The sequence below is a fragment of the Carassius auratus genome, chromosome 5, assembly GCF_003368295.1.
Source record: "Carassius auratus strain Wakin chromosome 5, ASM336829v1, whole genome shotgun sequence".
NCBI classification, from domain to species: domain Eukaryota; kingdom Metazoa; phylum Chordata; class Actinopteri; order Cypriniformes; family Cyprinidae; genus Carassius; species Carassius auratus.
In genome coordinates this window covers 22914746-22934697 of record NC_039247.1, presented here as the reverse complement: position 1 = coordinate 22934697, position 19952 = coordinate 22914746, and the positions used below count along the sequence as shown (strand labels likewise).

Genomic DNA, 19952 nt, shown 5'->3' with positions numbered 1-19952 from the left:
TCACCCCACAAGTTCTCAATTGGATTAAGGTCTGGAGATTGGGCTGGCCACTCCATAACATTAATTTTGTTGGTTTGGAACCAAGACTTTGCCCGTTTACTAGTGTGTTTTGGGTCATTGTCTTGTTGAAACAACCATTTCAAGGGCATGTCCTCTTCAGCATAGGGCAACATGACCTCTTCAAGTATTTTAACATATGCAAACTGATCCATGATCCCTGGTATGCGATAAATAGGCCCAACACCATAGTAGGAGAAACATGCCCATATCATGATGCTTGCACCTCCATGCTTCACTGTCTTCACTGTGTACTGTGGCTTGAATTCAGAGTTTGGGGGTCGTCTCACAAACTGCCTGTGGCCCTTGGACCCAAAAAGAACAATTTTACTCTCATCAGTCCACAAAATGTTCCTCCATTTCTCTTTAGGCCAGTTGATGTGTTCTTTGGCAAATTGTAACCTCTTCTGCACATGCCTTTTTTTTTAACAGAGGGACTTTGCGGGGGATTCTTGAAAATAGATTAGCTTCACACAGACGTCTTCTAAATGTCACAGTACTTACAGGTAACTCCAGACTGTCTTTGATCATCCTGGAGGTGATCATTGGCTGAGCCTTTGCCATTCTGGTTATTCTTCTATCCATTTTGATGGTTGTCTTCCGTTTTCTTCCACGTCTCTCTGGTTTTGCTCTCCATTTTAAGGCATTGGAGATCATTTTAGCTGAACAGCCTATCATTTTTTGCACCTCTTTATAGGTTTTCCCCTCTCTAATCAACTTTTTAATCAAAGTACGCTGTTCTTCTGAACAATGTCTTGAACGACCCATTTTCCTCAGCTTTCAAATGCATGTTCAACAAGTGTTGGCTTCATCCTTAAATGGGGGCCACCTGATTCACACCTGTTTCTTCACAAAATTGATGACCTCAGTGATTGAATGCCACACTGCTATTTTTTTGAACACACCCCTTTCAACTAATTCAACTATTTGCCCAATTGCACAGCCTTAAGAGCGTGCATATCATGAATGCTGGGTCTCATTTGTTTTCTGAGAATCTACTGAACCTACTGGTAACTTGTTTGCCATGTAGCAATAAAACAATATACGAAAAACCTTGATTATTCTGGTTAGTCACATTGTACTGCTATTATTTTGAACAATACTGTATATAAATATGAACCAATGACAAAGCCTCCATGTGGCTAGAGCAGACCACCCTACACGAGAGTACAGCTCACAGTGGTGGCTGCAAGCTTTACAATTAGTAATAAATCTCCGCGATGCATGATAGGCTGCGTCAATCATTTGAAGGCATTGAGGAGATGAATGCATATATAATATATCACCATAGTCCAGCACAGATAAAAAAGTGGATGCCACTAACCGTTTTTTAACATAAAAAGAAAAACACAGCTTATTTCGCAAGTAAAAACCCAATTTTAGCCTCAACTTTCTCACTAGACAGTGAACATGAGGCTTAAATGACAGGTAATCATCAATAACAGTGCCAAGATACTTATAAGTTGTAACAGTCTGTATTTCACGTCCGTCAAGAGTAATCACTGAAGGAACATTCAGTGGTCTATTCCGAGTGCCCGTGAAGAGCATACATTTGGTTTTTTCTGCATTAAGCACAAGTTTCAACTGTAGCAACGTGTTCCGGGGAAGTCGTGGCCTAATGGTTAGAGGGTTGGACTCCCAATCGAAGGGTTGTGGGTTCTAGTCTCGGGCCGGACGGAATTGTGGGTGGGGGGAGTGCATGAACAGCTCTCTCTCCACCTTCAATACCACGACTTAGGTGTCCTTGAGCAAGGCATCGAACCCCCAACTGCTCCCAGGGCGCCGCAGCATAAATGGCTGCCCACTGCTCTGGGTGTGTGCTCACAGTGTGTGTGTGTGTGTGTGTTCACTGCTCTGTGTGTGTGCATTTCGGATGGGTTAAATGCAGAGCACAAATTCTGAGTATGGGTCACCATACTTGGCTGAATGTCACTTCACTTTCCACTTTCACTTTCCACTTTTTTTTTGGACCACAGTGAAGGCATTCTGTAAATGTTCAATGGCTTGTTTAAGAGAGGATGCACAGCAGTAAATAACTGTGTCATCTGCATAAAAATGAAAGTTTGCATCAGACACATGCAGATTAAGGTTATTTATATAAATAGTAAATAAAAGAGGGCCTAACACAGAGCCTTGTGGAACCCCTTTAAGGATTGGTAAAATACCCGATTGAACGCCATCATACTTAATGCACTGGGTTCTGTCACTAAGATAGTTTGAGAACCAAGAGACAGTATTCTCTGGAAGCCCTGAATTAAGAAGCCTAATCTTTAAAACGTCATGATTAACCATGTCAAAAGCTTTTGACAAATCAATAAAAAGTGCTGCACAGTGCTGCTTCTTGTCACGAGCAACAGAGATGTCATTTATCACCTTCATTGCAGCTGTGATGGTACTATGTTTTTTTTCTAAAACCTGACTGAACTGGTGATAAAATGTCCTGTACATGCAAGAAGTCTTTCATCTGATCACTCACCAGGGATTCAAGCGTTTTGGCCAAAACAGACAAATTAGAAATCAGAGTTCAGTTTCAGTAAAACTAACATTTGAAGTTAGGGTAACGTGAAGTAAGCCTCATCAGCAATCGCAGGATTTATTCGTGCATTTTTATGCCAGGTTGGATTTATTTGTGAATACATGGTCTATGGACCCTTTAGACTTGACTACCCCCAGGTTATAAAACACTAGCTCCATCACTGGGTGTCTGTGAGCCTCGCATCCTGGCCCACTATCACTCGGCTCTCACTGCCAGCTTTAACTCAGCATCCATATTTTTCGCATCCGCGTGGGAGAGAGAGAGAGAGGGGGGAGAGAGAAAGAGAGAGAGAGAGAGAGAGAGCAAAGGGAGTGGCAGACGCTGACAAATCTCATGCCGGGAAGCCGACTGACCCATCCCTGCACATCTGAAGTTTGCCGGCGCCGACTCATTCATAATTCGCAGGATTTTGACTTCTTAAGGTAATAGTGCTGTTTGTGAGAGCGGATGGGCTTTATGTCGCTTGACAGGGGCGTGTGGAGACGGTCGCGAGCGCGCCGCAGTGAAGAGCCAAAACAATAGAGCAGCAGACTCCACGGCGCAGAAATGAGCCCGAACACCAAACTTCAGCTTCTATTAGGATATATTATACGCTTTATGCTGCAGTAATCTATCTTTTGACGTGAAATTCACGCAGTGATTTTTCAACGAGGCGAATTTAGGGTTCGGAAGGTAGCGGTGATGACAGCATATCGAAAGTGCCGACCTCAGTGGATAATGGGTCTCGTTACACAGATAGACTAGAATACCGCAAATGACCTTGCTTTTTCGCTCATTTATCACTCAGGAAATAATTCATTCGCAAAACAACGCATCCACAGTGTGTCGGTGTCGATTACATTGTTTCAACCTCATTCAAGCGATAAAAATGTGTGTTTTGTGTCTTTCTTTGGCCCGAAGCATGTCATTATGGATGCTATGGCTCAGCCAGTATCCTGTTTATGAGCTGACTCGGGCCATTCATATACTGGAGCAAACTGCATGCAGTCAGTGGGATTTAGCTGTGTGTTTCAATCTCTCATGATGGTTGTCTTCAGTCCCGCAGGTAGAATGGAGAGGGATATCCGCCATCCTCACATTTAGTGCCTCGAAAGGGAAAAAAAGAAAAGAAAAAAAGAAAAGAAAAAAACCTTAATAAGCTGCGAAACTTGAAGTTTCTCCAGTGGACATAATGAACATGCTGAAGTCCAGTGGCTTGAAGATCCCTGGCAGGGGTCCTAAGCACTCCAGTCCAGTGGGACGAACAACTGTTGGCCCATCAACCAGTCCTGCGGCTCAAAAAGACAGTAAGTCAGCTTCTTCTGTGCCTCGCTCGCCTCCAGACCCAGACAAGCCAGAGATATGTCTCATCAAATTAGCCTTCACTAGGCCCAGAATCTGCAGACACTTTTTCCACCAGAATTATTTAACTATCATTTATATCCTTTTTTAAAAATTTTTTTAAAATAATATCGAATTATTATTTTCATTAAAATTTATTTTGCTTACTAATGTTGTGATTTTGTCATTTATATCGTTTTTGTAACATTTATTTAGATTAAAGGCATTTTTTTATTTACATTTCTGTTTTAGTAATTTAAGTGCTTAATTTCAGTTCTCAAAAAATATTTTAAGAATTTTAACTGATTTTGTGGGTGAAATCGATTTGAGCATGGGCAAAGCTGGAAGAACCTGTATATAATAAACCTGCCTAATTTAATAAGTAGTGCACAACTTCTACAGAGATCTGTGGCATTTTCTATTGAATTTTTTAGATTCTGTGTTGCCTGGATTATTACTAATAAAATACTACCATGTTGACACAGACACTGGTTTACATGAATCACAGTGAGCATCCAACCACAACGAGACCAGACCACGTTATCTACATTAGTTTGTGTCTCACTCAGAAGGGTGTCATGCTTCAAGCAGACTGTGGAATGCTTTGTTGGTAAAACACACATGTACAGGAAGTGCAGTGAAAATCAGGAGTTGTTCTGCTTTTCACATAAAGAAGTCATTAAATGTGATTTTAAAAAGGCTATCCAAATTTTACCCACACAGTTAAAAATATCCTGAACTGCTTTTGCTAAACATAAAACACGTACTGTTGGTAGAGACAAACAAAACGTTGTTAAACTTGGCTGGCTGTTCTCAGAGACTGAAGAAGAAGAAGAAGAGTATGTGCTTGTAGCTAAATGTGACTTCAGGAATGGACGGTTGATATTTCATCTGAAAAATAAAAAATAAATAAAACAATAACAATAATATACAAAAATCAAAAGATGAAAGTTTTTAGTTGTGCAGCACACAATCTTGTGTAATAATTAAATTTATGCTGTATATTTGTATTATTATTATTATTATTATTTATTAAAATACCCTACACCTTAAAAGTGGCATATAGTGTGACAGTTCATTTAATTAAGGACATATTTTTTCTATAGAGAACAGATTATGTTTTTTTTCTGTTCAATTTTGAGGAAATCTTAATGCTAGTTTACTATTAAACATTGAGTAAATTCACTTGTAAATAAAAAGTTTACAGTTAAAATGTACAGTTTTCTCCTCATGGAAGAAAAAGACTTAAATATCGATAACTCGTATTTCACTGCAAAGTTTTTTGTCAAATCAAATGCCTTGTACTGTGAGAATATCCTTCCCATCTACAGTACAGCTTACATCAAGTAGCAATTCAGAGTTCATGGTTGTGATGTAATAAAACCTATTTAAAAAGTAGAAAAATTTTCTACATCCAGACTTCCTGTTTTAATGGAAAGTACATCATCACAACAGAAAAAACCCTAGGGACAAAATTATTTTGTGGGATTTAAAAAATAATTTTAAGTATTTAAAGTCTTTCAGTTGATTGTAATATAATGTTCTGCATTATTTATTTAGAGTTTTGCAGTGATGTTAAGCTCAAACTTAAAAACGGAGCACCAATTCTGCAATCTGTACTAATGCATAAAGTGGTTAACAATATAAACATCCTCTGACATGATGTCATGATGAGTGTTTCCCTGAAGATTTCTTACATACGCACCCAGGCACAGGAAATGAGTAGCACATTGGGTTAGACTCAAGACTGTCTGAACCAGTGTAGATTTGAGTTTTTAGGCTAGAGAATTTGGTATGAATTAATTGTGAGCGCTTGGTTCAGTAACATTTTTACCACACAGTTCTTCACCCTATTTTCTAAAGCCCTGTTCACACCAAGAATGAGAACTATAAAGATAACGATATTAGATATTATTGTTATAGTTGTGGTGTGGCTATTCTTTAATATTGAGATCAAATTTTAGAGCTATATCGTTATCGTTATAGTTATCGTCATAAGTGTGATCGGTGCTTAAGTGTAGTTTCTCTCAGCCTTTAGATGGACCACCACTGGATCAGGTTGTCATTAACACACTGTGTTCATTGTATTAGGAATTAAGGCTTTAATTTAAGTAATATGTAATTTTCAAGATGCAAACCAGAATTGTTTAATAGGTAAAGTAAGCAGCATCGAGTAAGCTTTAATGTCATATTTTTATAAGTTAGGAAAGTACTGGGGTGGCATGCTGAGTTTCCTAGCATATTTAATCAGCTGAGTCAGTTACTTTCGCAGACAGCACCACTGACAGGACTCAAATATTTTTTTGCAGTTTGATTCCTGATCCTACCCAATACCTAAACTAAACAAGTCGGAGGTAATGGCATACATATATAGAATACCCAAGAAATGTGACTCGTATAGTTTTGAATGGGAAAAAATGCATCGCTCAATATGGCCGCTCAATCGCAGGAAGCTCCGCCTTGTGAAGGAAGGAGCCAATCACTAATCTGTAAAGTCAGCTGATCACTGCAGCTGCAGTTAGAAGCATCCCGGTTGATTCAGAAAAGTTACTCTGACATCTAGGAATAACCATCTGTAAAGCAATTAGGGGTCAAGAACAGTGTTTATGATGAAGGATTCATCAATGGATGAATGCATAGAAGGAACAGAATGAAAAAAGAAAAAGGAGGAGGACCAATCACTATTTTCTTAACATATACCTGTATAAGCAACCTTTTAAATTAACAATCTTATGCTCTCCAAAGCTACATTCAGATAGTGAAAGTGACGTGACATACAGCCAAGTATGGTGAATGGTTATGCTGAATAAAACATTAATGTGTGCTCGATAAACAGTTAATATGCAAGTAATATGCATGCTAATAAACTAGTTAATAGTGAGAATTGGTCCCTAAAAAATAGTGTTACTCTTTGTATAATTAAGTAATTACATTGTAACAAGGATCCCTGACCAAATAAAGTGTAAATTAAAAAATTACAACAACAACAACAAACAAGAAAAGTTACACACATTATTTATCCAAGTTTTTGTTATCAGGAGATACTCTTTTAATTTCAGAGGGAAGAAAAGAGGGAGTGTTTATGGTGGAAGAGTGATCAGGGTGTGTGTGTGTGCGTGTGTGTGTGTGTGTGTGTGTGAGAGAGCAGGGGGTGGTTAAAGGCTGAGCTGGGGTCATTGTGTTAGCTTGTGCTGCTGAATGGTGGGATTGAGATGGTGGGAGGAGGAGTGCAGGCACAATAGTGAAGTGAGGCTTGTGTTCTTCTCTTCTTCCTGCATCACTCCTTTTTCTTTTTTTCCATTACTGATCTAGTGTTACCGTAGCAACGCAGCCACTTGGGCAAGAAATGCACCAGAGCCTTTCGTTCAAGCCCCGCAATGGGCCGGGACTTCCTGAATGGGCCTAGTTTATTCTGCTGCGGTGTAGCGCTCGTGAACTCCTCTCTCGAGTCCCGGCACATGCACACACTCCTTTCTGCTTATGTTTCACTGCACTGCGCTGAGTGCGCTTCACTGCTGCCTAATGTTTGATGCACATTTTGGTTTGTAATGTGGTCATCGGCTAGTGAAACAATGGATCAGACCATGCAACAAATCGAGTGTAATTCTTTCTAGGTGTAAATATGTATATATTGCTGAGATGAGATGATTAACAAGGACAGGTGAAGAGAATGAACGAATCAGGGCAATTAAAAAAAACTAGGTCACCAAGCACATGGAGAATGAAAACACAACACAAGTCTCTGCTAAATGAACCAATTTAAGTCAAGAAAAGAATATTCTATTATTTAAAAAAAGAGTAATTCACTAAAACTGACAATTCTGTCATCATTTACTCACTCTTGTGTGGTACACAAAAAAGACAGAATTACACATTGATGCTGAGCAAGCAGCAACTGACCATAGTTCTTGTATTCGACTCTACTTTCTGCCAATTGGGGATTTGTTTACATATTTCCATCACTGCTGACACATCTGCTTCTGTGTGGTAGACTACTGACCTCAATAATATTTGTACAACGTCCAAAATTCTGTACAGTTTGTCAGCTCTTATGGAGCACAATGTTCCAGCATTGTTATGTGCCATTTCTAAACAACAGCAAGTCAAAGGAGCCCAGAATTTTCTTCCTAACAGACATCTTTAACTACTATGTTTATCAGTCCAGTAACATGTTGGAGCAATTGAGAAACAAAAGCAGTCATCATCCCCCTCCCCCCAGCACCAGTGACCTCCCACACATACACAGAGGTATGAAAGACTGACCGAACACACACTAAATGAGCCGAGGCTCACACATCGCTGTATCCTTCAAGCAGTATTGGGTATGTGGCATGTGTCAAAAGCACCACGTGTAAAGCTCCCAGGTTCATACTGCAAATCCCACTGACCCAGATTCGTTCATAAATTAGAGTGCTGCTCAGCCTTGCATAAAGGCTGCTGTGACATCCAGACATGAGAAAAATGATGAAAGTTGTCTGATGCCATGCATCAAATGAGCTGTTGTAGCAAGTGTGGACAACAAATGCTGTGAAATACAGAGAACGCTGTAAATTCTTAAAATGGATGTTTTTCATTGTGTCCCATGCTACTTTTATGTATTATGATTTATTATTATTCAGTATCTATTCGATAACATCAATGTACCAAGTCTCAAGCAAATATAATTTTTCCCTCTGAAAAATGTCACATTACAGAAGTGAAAACATTGTGAAACGTGAGTCATGTTGACATTAAAGTGTAATATTTTCACTGAACTTTGTATGACAGGGATTATGGAAAGTAATGGTATTATCAGATGTCAAAATCATTTTCAATGACGTTTTACTTTACTGTATATATATATATATATATATATATATATATATATATATATATATATATATATAAGTTCTTATTAGTTTGTATTCATCACATTAAAGATTTCTGAAAAAATGTCATAGTTTCCGGAAACATGCAGCATATAGAATGATTTCTGAAAGATCATGTGGCACTCAAGACTGGAGTAATGATGCTGAAAATCCAGCTTTGCCATCACAGCAATACATTTTTAAAAAATATATTAGATTAGAAAACGGTTAGTTTAAATTGTAATAGTATTCCATAGTATTACTATTTCACTGTTTTGTTATTTAAATAAATGGAGTCTTCTTTCAGATAATTCTTTAAGAAATACAAATTTTGCTTTCTGTCAAAGCTAGTTAACGGTGACCTATCATGCTAGATGGGTAAACAGATTGGTTGTCTATATGACTGACTTATGATTAAATACCTTACACATCTGAAAGTCTACCAGTTTCTTAAAGGGGTCATATGATGCGATTTCAATTTTTCCTTTCTCTTTGGAGTGTTACAAGCCCTTGGTGAATAAAAAGATATGTAATGTTGCAAAGACTAAAGTCTCAAATCCAAAGAGATATTCTTTATAAAAGTTAAGACTCGTCCACGCCCTCCTAAAACGGCTCGTTCTAACATGCCCCTAGATGTCTACGTCACTATGTGGGAAGTGTTTGGTTGTGAAAGCAAAACTACCTTGTTTGGCCTTCCAAAAGAGGACGATATCCAATGCCGCAAGCCCGCCTCTGCTCACTCAAGGCCGCAGTGTGACGCTGTTTCGTTGTGAAAGTTAAACTACTTAGTTTGGTCTTCCAAAAGAGGACAAGACTAGAAACCATGTTTATATCCCATTTATAATGGGATTTAAATCTTTATGTCTCGTCACCCCGGATGGACAGGGCATCACAATATGATAAGGGGCGTAACATTTCTGTCACACACTTGTGGTGTTCGGCCAATCACAACACACTGGATACCTGGCCAATCATAGCACACCTCGCTTTTCAGACCGATGAGCCTTGTAAAAATGTACGTGTTTCAGAAGGCAGGGCATACAGGAGAAACAATAATTTACAGTATGTGGAAAATAATGTGTTTTTTTTAACCTTAAACTGCATAAACACATCTCATTACACCAAATAATGTTCTTTTTAGCAGCATCATATGAACCCTTTAAAAATTCCCGTATCTCTGACATACTGTCATTTACCACAGAAAATGATTTCCCCTCATTTTTTAAAAACATATGCACTATTTTGGTAATATATCCATTAAACTGGAGATAGAGAAACATGATACACACAAGAATACAAAAAATGCAATGCACTGTTTATATGGAGCAAACTCCACCCACAGTAATTACATTGGTATTGCATAATTAGAGGTTCATCCACTTACAGCAGTAGTCCCACCACTAAAGGGCTGTTTAGACCACATCTCAAATAACACACATTTTTGCATGGCAGAATGAATAGTAATACTTCAAATTGTCCGAGCATCAGAGAACCTTCCAGAATGCCTTGCCCCATAGACCTCCACTGTAAGTCTATCGCGACACAAATTTGATTTTCACAAACTCTGAGGCAGTTCTTTCTTGACTGACAATGTACCACAGGTTATGTTGGTGAAGCTTTGTTGCGTTGAACCTGGAATATTCCTTTCATAATCTACTACTGAATCTTTTTCTATCCTCAGGTTGCCCCTACAGGCAGACGACTCCCACCCCCTCTAGCAACACTTCAGACAAGTCCAGCTCTAAAGCCTCTGAGGTGGGTGATGAGGTGGCTGGGGACTTTGTGGTCGGTGAACGTGTATGGGTGAACGGAGTCAAACCAGGAGTTATCGCCTATCTTGGAGAGACCCAGTTTTCCCCGGGACAGTGGGCTGGAGTGGTGCTGAATGACCTAGTTGGCAAAAATGACGGCTCCGTCAATGGGGTGCGTTACTTTGAGTGCCAGGCTTTGCAGGGCATCTTCACCAGGCCTTCCAAGCTCACGCGGCAACCCATCGGAGACGGGAGCGACGAGCAGCAGCAGAACGCGCAGCTGCAGGGAGGTGCGGGAGCATCCGGCCAGCGTGTGGTCATGCCGCTCAGAGAAGGCATGCTCAACAGCTCCGTCAAAACCGGCAATGAGTCAGGATCCAATATGTCTGACAGTGGATCCGTGAAGAAAGGTGGAGAAAAGGACCTTAAGGTTGGAGATCGAGTGCTGGTGAGTTTAAGTTTTTCCTCAGTGAGGATAATAGTATAACTGTGTCTCTGTGTAAGTGTGTGTCTGTGTGTGTGTGTGTGTGTGTGTGAACTCTTGTTTTTGTGACATATCAGGACACAACTCTGTATAATGACATGGGTATGACACAGGTATTACAAGGAGAGGGTGACTTATGAGGACATAACACATGTCCCTATTTTTCAAAACGCTTTTAAATCATACAGAATGAGTTTTTTTGAGAAAGTAAAAATGCACAAAGTTTCCTGCCAGGGTTAGGTGTAGGGTTGGTGAAGGGTGATAGAATATAGAGTTTGTACAGTATAAAAACCATTACGCCTATGGGATGTCCCCATTTTTCACAAACGTGTGTATGTGTGTATGTATACATGCTGCTAATATATATATATTGTGACGAGTCAGCTGCCTCCTCCCTGATTATCACCGGCACCCCGTCCTAAATCGCCACCCTTCACCAGGCTCCCGACTGGAGTGGGTGTGTGAGAGGAGGGGCGCTGGACGAGTCAGGGCTGGCGGCGTGTGATGGGGCACACCTGAAGGAAGTGGAGCCTCATTACCGCCGCTGTTTAAAAGCCCAACGCGCCTCTCCTCAGGAGACCGGTCTCTTCCCCGTGCATGCACACTGGTGTCCTCGTGGGTCCAGGAAGGGTGCGTTGAGGGACTCCCGCGCCACCAAGACGTGAGCTGCCGGACCCGCGATCCGGATGGGAACCGCACCCGTATACACGGCCGACGGGCCAGGATGCCGGGCCGTCCATCCCCTACCAGCGCCGCGGCCAACGAGAGAGACGCGGCCGCTAGGAGAAGCCGCCGCCCCTCGCGCCCCGGACCAAGGAGGGGAGCGCGTGCGGCCGCCGGACTCCGCCCCTTGCCTGGACCCTTCCTTGATGAACACTGCCCGACCTACACAAATCCCGCAGCACAACGAGGACACCAGATTCCCTGTTATTTTGGACACTTTCCCCCTTTGGCCACTTTTATTCCCTTTGTTTTATGATTTCTGTTAATAAAAGCCTCTCCGAGGCCTGACGCCACGCCCACTGTGTCTGTCTTGTGCTCCTCCCGTGACACTGGTGGAGAATGCGGGCAGGCGGAGCCTAGACAGCGCAGTTGGGAAACGTCTGGTGACGTCACTCCCTCTCGCTTGCAAACGTTCGTGAGAACCCAGACTGGGACGGAGGAAAACTGGGGACAGCCTCCCAGCCACACAAGGGGTAAGTGACTTTTCCATTGTCATTTTACCCTGTGGTTGGTTGAGGCTGTCACTAAAACCCGGTTTCTCTGTCCCTGTTCTGGTGCGCTGCGAGAGGGAGGACCGCCCGGAGAGGAAGCCCCGCCCACTCCGACCGTTTGGAGCCTGGTTGAGGATGGTAGCACTCCCGTGTGGGCGGCGCCCTGATGACGGGGATGTCGCTTGGGAGGGGGAATGTGACGAGTCAGCTGCCTCCTCCCTGATTATCACCGGCACCCCGTCCTAAATCGCCACCCTTCACCAGGCTCCCGACTGGAGTGGGTGTGTGAGAGGAGGGGCGCTGGACGAGTCAGGGCTGGCGGCGTGTGATGGGGCACACCTGAAGGAAGTGGAGCCTCATTACCGCCGCTGTTTAAAAGCCCAACGCGCCTCTCCTCAGGAGACCGGTCTCTTCCCCGTGCATGCACACTGGTGTCCTCGTGGGTCCAGGAAGGGTGCGTTGAGGGACTCCCGCGCCACCAAGACGTGAGCTGCCGGACCCGCGATCCGGATGGGAACCGCACCCGTATACACGGCCGACGGGCCAGGATGCCGGGCCGTCCATCCCCTACCAGCGCCGCGGCCAACGAGAGAGACGCGGCCGCTAGGAGAAGCCGCCGCCCCTCGCGCCCCGGACCAAGGAGGGGAGCGCGTGCGGCCGCCGGACTCCGCCCCTTGCCTGGACCCTTCCTTGATGAACACTGCCCGACCTACACAAATCCCGCAGCACAACGAGGACACCAGATTCCCTGTTATTTTGGACACTTTCCCCCTTTGGCCACTTTTATTCCCTTTGTTTTATGATTTCTGTTAATAAAAGCCTCTCCGAGGCCTGACGCCACGCCCACTGTGTCTGTCTTGTGCTCCTCCCGTGACAATATATATATATATATATATATATATATATATATATATATATATATTAGCAGCGTGAGGTTGTGGGTTCGACTCCCGGGAGCACATGTTAGGTAAAACATGTTGTGTTGGCCTAAAAGCACTGTAAGTCGCTTTGGATAAAAGTGTCTGCTAAATGCATAGATGTAAATGTAATATATACAAAACGTTTTATGGTGGAATAAGTCCCGCCTTCTAAATAGAAGATCCAGTCGCCAGTTGGTACAGTCGTCAAGAACTGCTCGCTATTCTCACATTTAAATAACATATTTCAAATCAGCAATTAAATCTTTCATGAACATGTTTCTTATGCTAAATGTTAAATTCTATGTTAGAAAGCTTCTATTTCAGGTTGGTCCAGCCAGTGTGCATCTGCAGTCCAAAGTGTGCTTCTCAGAACACTGACTGTTTCTGTGGCAACCAAAGCTTCTATCAGCAGCTGCGGCGATGCAATGACTAAAGTCTCTATGTGTGTTTGTGACCGCACATGTGTATTTGCTGGACCAATGTTATGACAAACAATATTAGTCATTTTTAAACTCTATACTGAAAATTTAAATCAAAGTAATCACTATAGGCTGTTGTAATCATTGTGGTTATGTTGTTTCAATTTCTTATGCCTCGGAAACTGACTGGTCGTTTTAATCGAACCAAAGACTGTTTCCAATTCAGTGAGTTTTAATGTGGAACAAGTTGTGTGCTGATGCATAATGTACTACCATAGGATAAATCTGGTTTCTTCTGTGGATTGTATTTTTATTGTCCAACTTGCAAATCTGTGCTCAGTTCAGTTTAATGACATCACTGACATGGATGTTGAAGCCTGTAAATTACTTGCAAGCGCTTCAGTTCATGAAGAGTCTAATGAAATAGGGTTTGTTAGTGAAATCTCTGTAAATACATTGAATTTGAAGGTTTTATATATTCAGTCATTCAAAATTGGCTGGAGACTGGAGCTATGAGTAGGATTTGGAAATACTCCATCTTGTTAGTATCTAGTGATGTGTAGAACCTCTCTGTGTTTTCTCTACAACCTTTTGCAGACAAAACTACAGTACCATTTTAACACCATTTGCATGCTGGTATATTATTGTGAAATCATTGATTTCAGATTAGCCTGTCCTTAAAAGTCTATCTGGCTTTGAACGACTATTGTGTGGCTTTCCTTGTGTTAGATTCCTAATGTTAGATAATAGCTTACTGCTCCACTATACAGTTGATTGGCTGTGGGTCAAATTGCTTTCCATTTAGTATAGCTCAGTCCTAAAGCTTTTTAGGCAGTCAATATTCTTAATCAGATGGGATTACTGCTCCATAAACCATCAGCCATTGATCTCAGCTTTCTACTTGACTGTCTGCTTCAGTCCTGACTGACACCTGATTGGTTTGTTTAGTGATGAACGCATGGGATGAAACCCCCTGACACACACAGACACGGTCACACAGTATCTAAAAATTATGTTTTTTTTTTTTACATAAATCACCACTGCCCCTCTGGGGCTAATTTACAGCATTTTTGTTGAGTAGAGCGACAAATCGAAGTTATTGAATCCACCAGAGATGCTGTCGATAGAGCTGCAGTTGAATTTAATGTAGTATATTCCTATAGGTGAACTCAAATCCTTTCAGATGACCCTGTAGAACTGTGCACAAAAATGTTTATGTTGTATGACATATACATTTTTTATATATATAATATGCACATATCTGTTTAGTGGTATTCCAGCTTGCAGTATAACTGAACTGCATTAGAAAGATGTCAGTTCCCTGTTGTTTCCCCCTACGACTGGTATCTTATTACCATGACTGTGCTGTCCTCTCAAAGTCAGCGCTTTTCCATTGTTTGCTCTCCCAAGACTTCCACATGCACATGTGTGAAAACGATGCTCATGTATCAGCAATATATGAGCCAAGGACCAGAATTCGACAGACCATCATGACATTGCCTTGTAAAATACAAAACTTCATCAATGTGATCAAAATAATAAATAAAAATTTTTTTATTTGCAATAAATAAATATTTTTGTGTCTGTAAAAGGGCTCCAGTCTGGGCCTCAAATGGTCTGATTTGCGATCAAATATTTTAATTTCCAAGTGATATTTTTTGCTGAGATCATCACTGGCAACAACATAAATGTACACGTTATTATAAAAAAATTGGTTATGTGAGGAGTAGCCTGTTAAAACATTCATTGTTTTTATGTCATTAAATGAGATTCACTACACAAAATGTTTCAGTTTGTGTACCACAAATGCGTACAAAGAAAGCAAAGCATAGCTTTCCGTATCAGAAAAACATGCCAGTCCTCATCTCTGTCTAGTATCAACGCTGCTGAGATAATATTTTCATGCTGATCAGTGAACACCCAAGTAAAAGTGCAGAAAGGCAGCTTCTTGAATTCAAAGAGCTTGCATGACTTAAGGATTCACACACAGAAACGGTTTTTGTGACTTTTGTTCCAAAAGCAGTCTAAGAAAAAGCGGGTAAAATTGATTTATTTAAATAATTATTTAGAGAAAGAAACTCGGAGAAAACACAAAAATAGTAAAACGCATAAAAATACTACACAAAAAGCACTGTTGGCATGTGCATGGTCTAGTAGTGCATGTGAACTAAATGGCTATAAAGAATGGAAGGCGCTAAGAGTTTGCAAAATATTTAATTGTTTTAAAAACGTTCATTCAAGTTCATTCTTATTTGGCACTTGGTGCCAATTTTGGGGCACCTGTGAATCTATTTTGCAGGATTTTGTAAATCCTACTGTAAATGACTTGTCCTTGTATATGTTTAATTTTAATGATTATATTTTTGGACTTTGTAATTAAATCAATTCTCTGTGGTGATGTATACCAGACAACTTCAATTGTTATGTCCACATATACCCCTTTTTCAAATTGACTGCAAGCTTGCAATAAGACTAGCCTTTTATTCAGTCAACAACCAATGAACTGAACAAAGCATGCACCCTGCGTTAAGTAATTAGTTATATCAGCCAGACCATTTTAGAATCGATTCTGAGCTTTTTATTTTTCCCGCATATGGCACTGCAAAATGCACAGAATTTGCGCAGTGAGATATTTGCACATCGCTTGACAGATATGCTTTCGTTTATGTCATCTGGAATGCAGTACTATTAAATGCACGAAACTCACACATTGACAGACTTTCACATGCGCTTTGTGTTTGTTGTCCTGAAGCTCAGTTTCTGCTGCGGTTAAATGCACTTGTGTTTTCAAATATTTTTATATGAAATTGATGTACACACAGTCAGTTATGTTTTCAGACTCAGAGCAGGAATAAAAAAAACATCTGATATCGAAATAGATATGTGCATTAGTGCGAATTAGTGCAATAATGCTGAGGAAAAAAAGTGAAAAATCCTAAACTATTGTCTGTACACTTTCGGACACTTGAACACTTATTTAAAAAAACCTTCACGCCACACATCCATCTTCTCTGCTTGACCAGGAACTCTGTGTAACCCGTATGGCCGTAAACATGGGCAGTCAATGTGCAACAACGGTTTTATTTCAGGCCTGTAGTTTTGTGCTGTTGTTAAAACAGCCAACCACACAACACACTCTTCCTGGCATCACAGGACAGCATACGTACTAAAAAATCTTTTCGTACAGTCTTGTTTTCTGAGAAAATTATTGAAGTTTATACAAGAACAAATATTGTATATGTGGAGCAAGTGTTCATGATTATCGTCCAGTTGCCCTCACATCAATAGTCATGAAGGTCTTCGAGGGACTTGTTAAAAATGTCATCTTCTCCTCCATCCCGGATACTTTGGACCCTCTTCAGTTTGCCTATCGCCCGAACAGATCCCCCGATGATGCCATCTCTCACATCCTGCACTCTTCTCTCACACACATTGACAGCAATAACAGGAACTATGTAAGGCTGCTTTTTATCGACTATACCTCAGCTTTTAATACTATAGTCCCCATAAAGCTGGCTTCCAAACTCATGGACTTTGGCCTGAATTCTTCAGTCTGCATCTGGATTCTTGATTTCCTCACCGGAAGACCTTTAGTGGTCTTCACTAGCCCAGTACACCTCCAACTCCATCACCCTAAACGTAGGAGCCCCACAGGGCTGTGTCCTGAGTTCCCTGCTCTACTCTCTCTACACACATGACTGCGTGTCTTCGCACAGGTCCACATCTATAATAAAATTTGCTGATGATAATGTGGTTCTGGACCTCATTCACAACAATAATGAGACCGCATACTTGGATGAGGTAAAGAAACTAACATCATGGTGCCAGGACAACTGTCTCTCTCTAAATGTGAGCAAAACTAAAGAACTGATTGTGGACTTCAGGAAGAGACAGCAGCAGCCCTCTACTTCTCTCATGATCCGCGGGACCCCTGTGGAGAGGGTGAGCAGCCTAATTACCTTGGTGTAAACATCTCAGAGGACCTGACTTGGACTACCGACATTCAAACACAGGTTAATAAAGCCAGGCAAAGACTGTACCATGTGTGACAGCTGATGAAATTAAGGGTCTCACCAGTAATCCTGAAAACTTTCTATTCAGGGGCTATAGAAAGTGTATTAATTAATTGTATATCAGTGTGGTATGGGAACGAGCGGCAACCTCCCGCTCCGTCTCAGGAAGTGACTAAAACTGGAATTCATCGACTGACCGCTTGAGGCTGTCTGCAAAAGGGAGTCAATCCCATAGACTACCCATTTTAAAATACCCAAATTTACAGGAGGAAAAAACAAGTTTACAGCCTGGTGCAAAAAATGATTTTGGTCTAAATAGTTAATTTTGCCCTTCATGACAACTGTGAGGGCGGTGAATTTTTTTCTAACTCATCTGTTTAAATTATATTAAGACTTAAAGTTCTGCATAATTAAGGGCGTGGCCACTTGAGTGACAGGTGGTTTGCCGCTGCTGACAGTGCCGTCACGCTAGGTGGACGGGTCTAGCTCCCGCCTTTTTGCCCATTTTCGAGCGGTGACACACTGCCAAGATGGCGATGGCCTGCTCTGCACACTTTAAGCTTCAAAAATGAACTTCAGGCATCCGGGTCTGCTCTCCCCTCTCTGCAGGACATCTACCTCAAATGCTGCAAAAGCAGAGCTGTTAAAATCATCAAGGACTCTGTCCACCCCACTAACCATCTTTTCACTTTGCTGCCATCTGGTAAGCGCTTCCGTTACCTGATGGCAAAATCTGAGAGACTCTGGAGGAGTTTCTTCCCCCAGGCCATCAGGCTCCTAAACTAAATTGTGTATGTGACGAATAAAAATCTTGAATCTTGAATATCTGTCAGGGAGCTGTGATAACATCTTTTCCTTATATATAATGTAGTATGATGTAGAGGGGTTTTTCACTCTGGTGTTATTGAGCAGACTTCTGAATGTCCCTCAGTCGGTTAAGACAGTCCATCAAAGGAACTGGAAGGTGGATCAAGTTGAGGCTTATGCTGACCGTTTGTGGATCTGCAGCATAGGGAATGAGAGATATTGAGAGCAGAGACTGTCTGAGTCAGCTTTCTCTACTCCTCACCGCTCATCTCTGTACTGTGCTCATGTATTCTGCTGAATTTATAGATGATCTCTCACACAGAAGGGCTGTTAGAGAATAGCAGCTCAAAACCATATTGTTCTTAAGTGACTTGGAAGGATTTGCCAAACGTGTGTTTGATATGTTTTTACCCTTGTAAATTGCTAGTGTTCTGGTTTGGGATGCCAACCATTCCTGCATGAAAAAACAGCAGTGAGATGACATGATAAAGTAAACATTGCACATCTGGAACGTTCCCTCAGGAATGTTTGTATTATCACCTTATCCAAGCTGGAGCATACTATGGCTCATCTGCCACGTCAGATGCATACACACAGACACGCTCACTGGCAGGGGCATGTGATGCGTCTGTCTGAATATAATCCCTTCCGGATGCTCTACTTTTTAATGCCAAACCACAGATGCCTCTGGAGCAGAATGTCTCGCTTTGCTTAGTACGCCACCTGATGAACCTATGAAAACATTAAGACATCTACTTCAGTTTGAAACTTTTGTTAAGGTCATTTGATCTTTCCTTTTAAAAAGATTGAAAATGTCTCACAAACTGACAACAGTGAAAAGGAATTTTTTCCTTTGACATGAATAAATTTCGCCTTTGACATTAATAAATGCAGTGCTCTCATGTAAGTAAGGAAATTCTAAGTAGTTGTATTGTTCTGGTTCTGATTCCGATTAAATTTACATGATTACTAATTAAAGACCAAAACCAAAAGTACATTTTCAGTAATTAAACACTTTAAATTAAAGAATATGTATTTGAAAAATGCTTTGTTATTTACAATTAAATCAAATGTTATAGTTTAAATTTATATTAAATCCAATTAGCATAACTTTAGAGAAATTTTTTTAACCTCCGAAGTACGTCTTAAGTTCGTCTTCATTTTTAATTTCAAAATAACCTCTGTTGTCTTGAAATTTTGTTAAAGTAAGCTGCCAGCTGTACTGACAAGCATTTAAGGTAAACTTAAACTTTAATGTCATTTCTTTTGAATCTTGTGTTTTATTATTATTATTATTTTTTATAAATTTGCAATTACACATTTGTAATAATAAAGTTGCAATTTAGCACATAAAAAAATATCTGAACTATATATGTATTATCAAATAACTCTCTACAGTTAAAATTTTGTTAAAATCAAATATTTTGCTTTTGTGTGTTAGAAGTGTACTTATTTTTACAGCACAACAAATATTTTTAAAACAATTATTTAGAATGTACTTATTAAAATAAAACCTTGAATTTGACTTTATTAAAAGTTTTTTCTTCTAAATTAGTCCTGAGAGAGAACTCTCTTAACGTACAT

The 19952-nt window shown here is 40.7% G+C and overlaps 1 protein-coding gene across 4 annotated transcripts in view; it reads left to right on the top strand.

The window, feature by feature from the left end:
• Nucleotides 1-2864: 2864 nt before the first annotated feature.
• The window catches only part of LOC113081370 (CAP-Gly domain-containing linker protein 2-like), a 41868-nt gene continuing 24780 nt past the window's right edge, over nucleotides 2865-19952 (top strand). For 3 of the 4 annotated variants that reach the window (XM_026253490.1, XM_026253486.1, XM_026253477.1), the window contains exons 1-3: nucleotides 2865-3015; nucleotides 3631-3879; nucleotides 10442-10959. In XM_026253490.1, the coding sequence (XP_026109275.1) occupies nucleotides 3765-3879; nucleotides 10442-10959 (633 nt within the window). In that variant the 5' untranslated portion in view covers nucleotides 2865-3015; nucleotides 3631-3764. Of the gene's footprint in view, nucleotides 3016-3056; nucleotides 3464-3630; nucleotides 3880-10441; nucleotides 10960-19952 lie in introns of those variants that run through there. The other variant, XM_026253479.1, reaches the window with a different exon arrangement.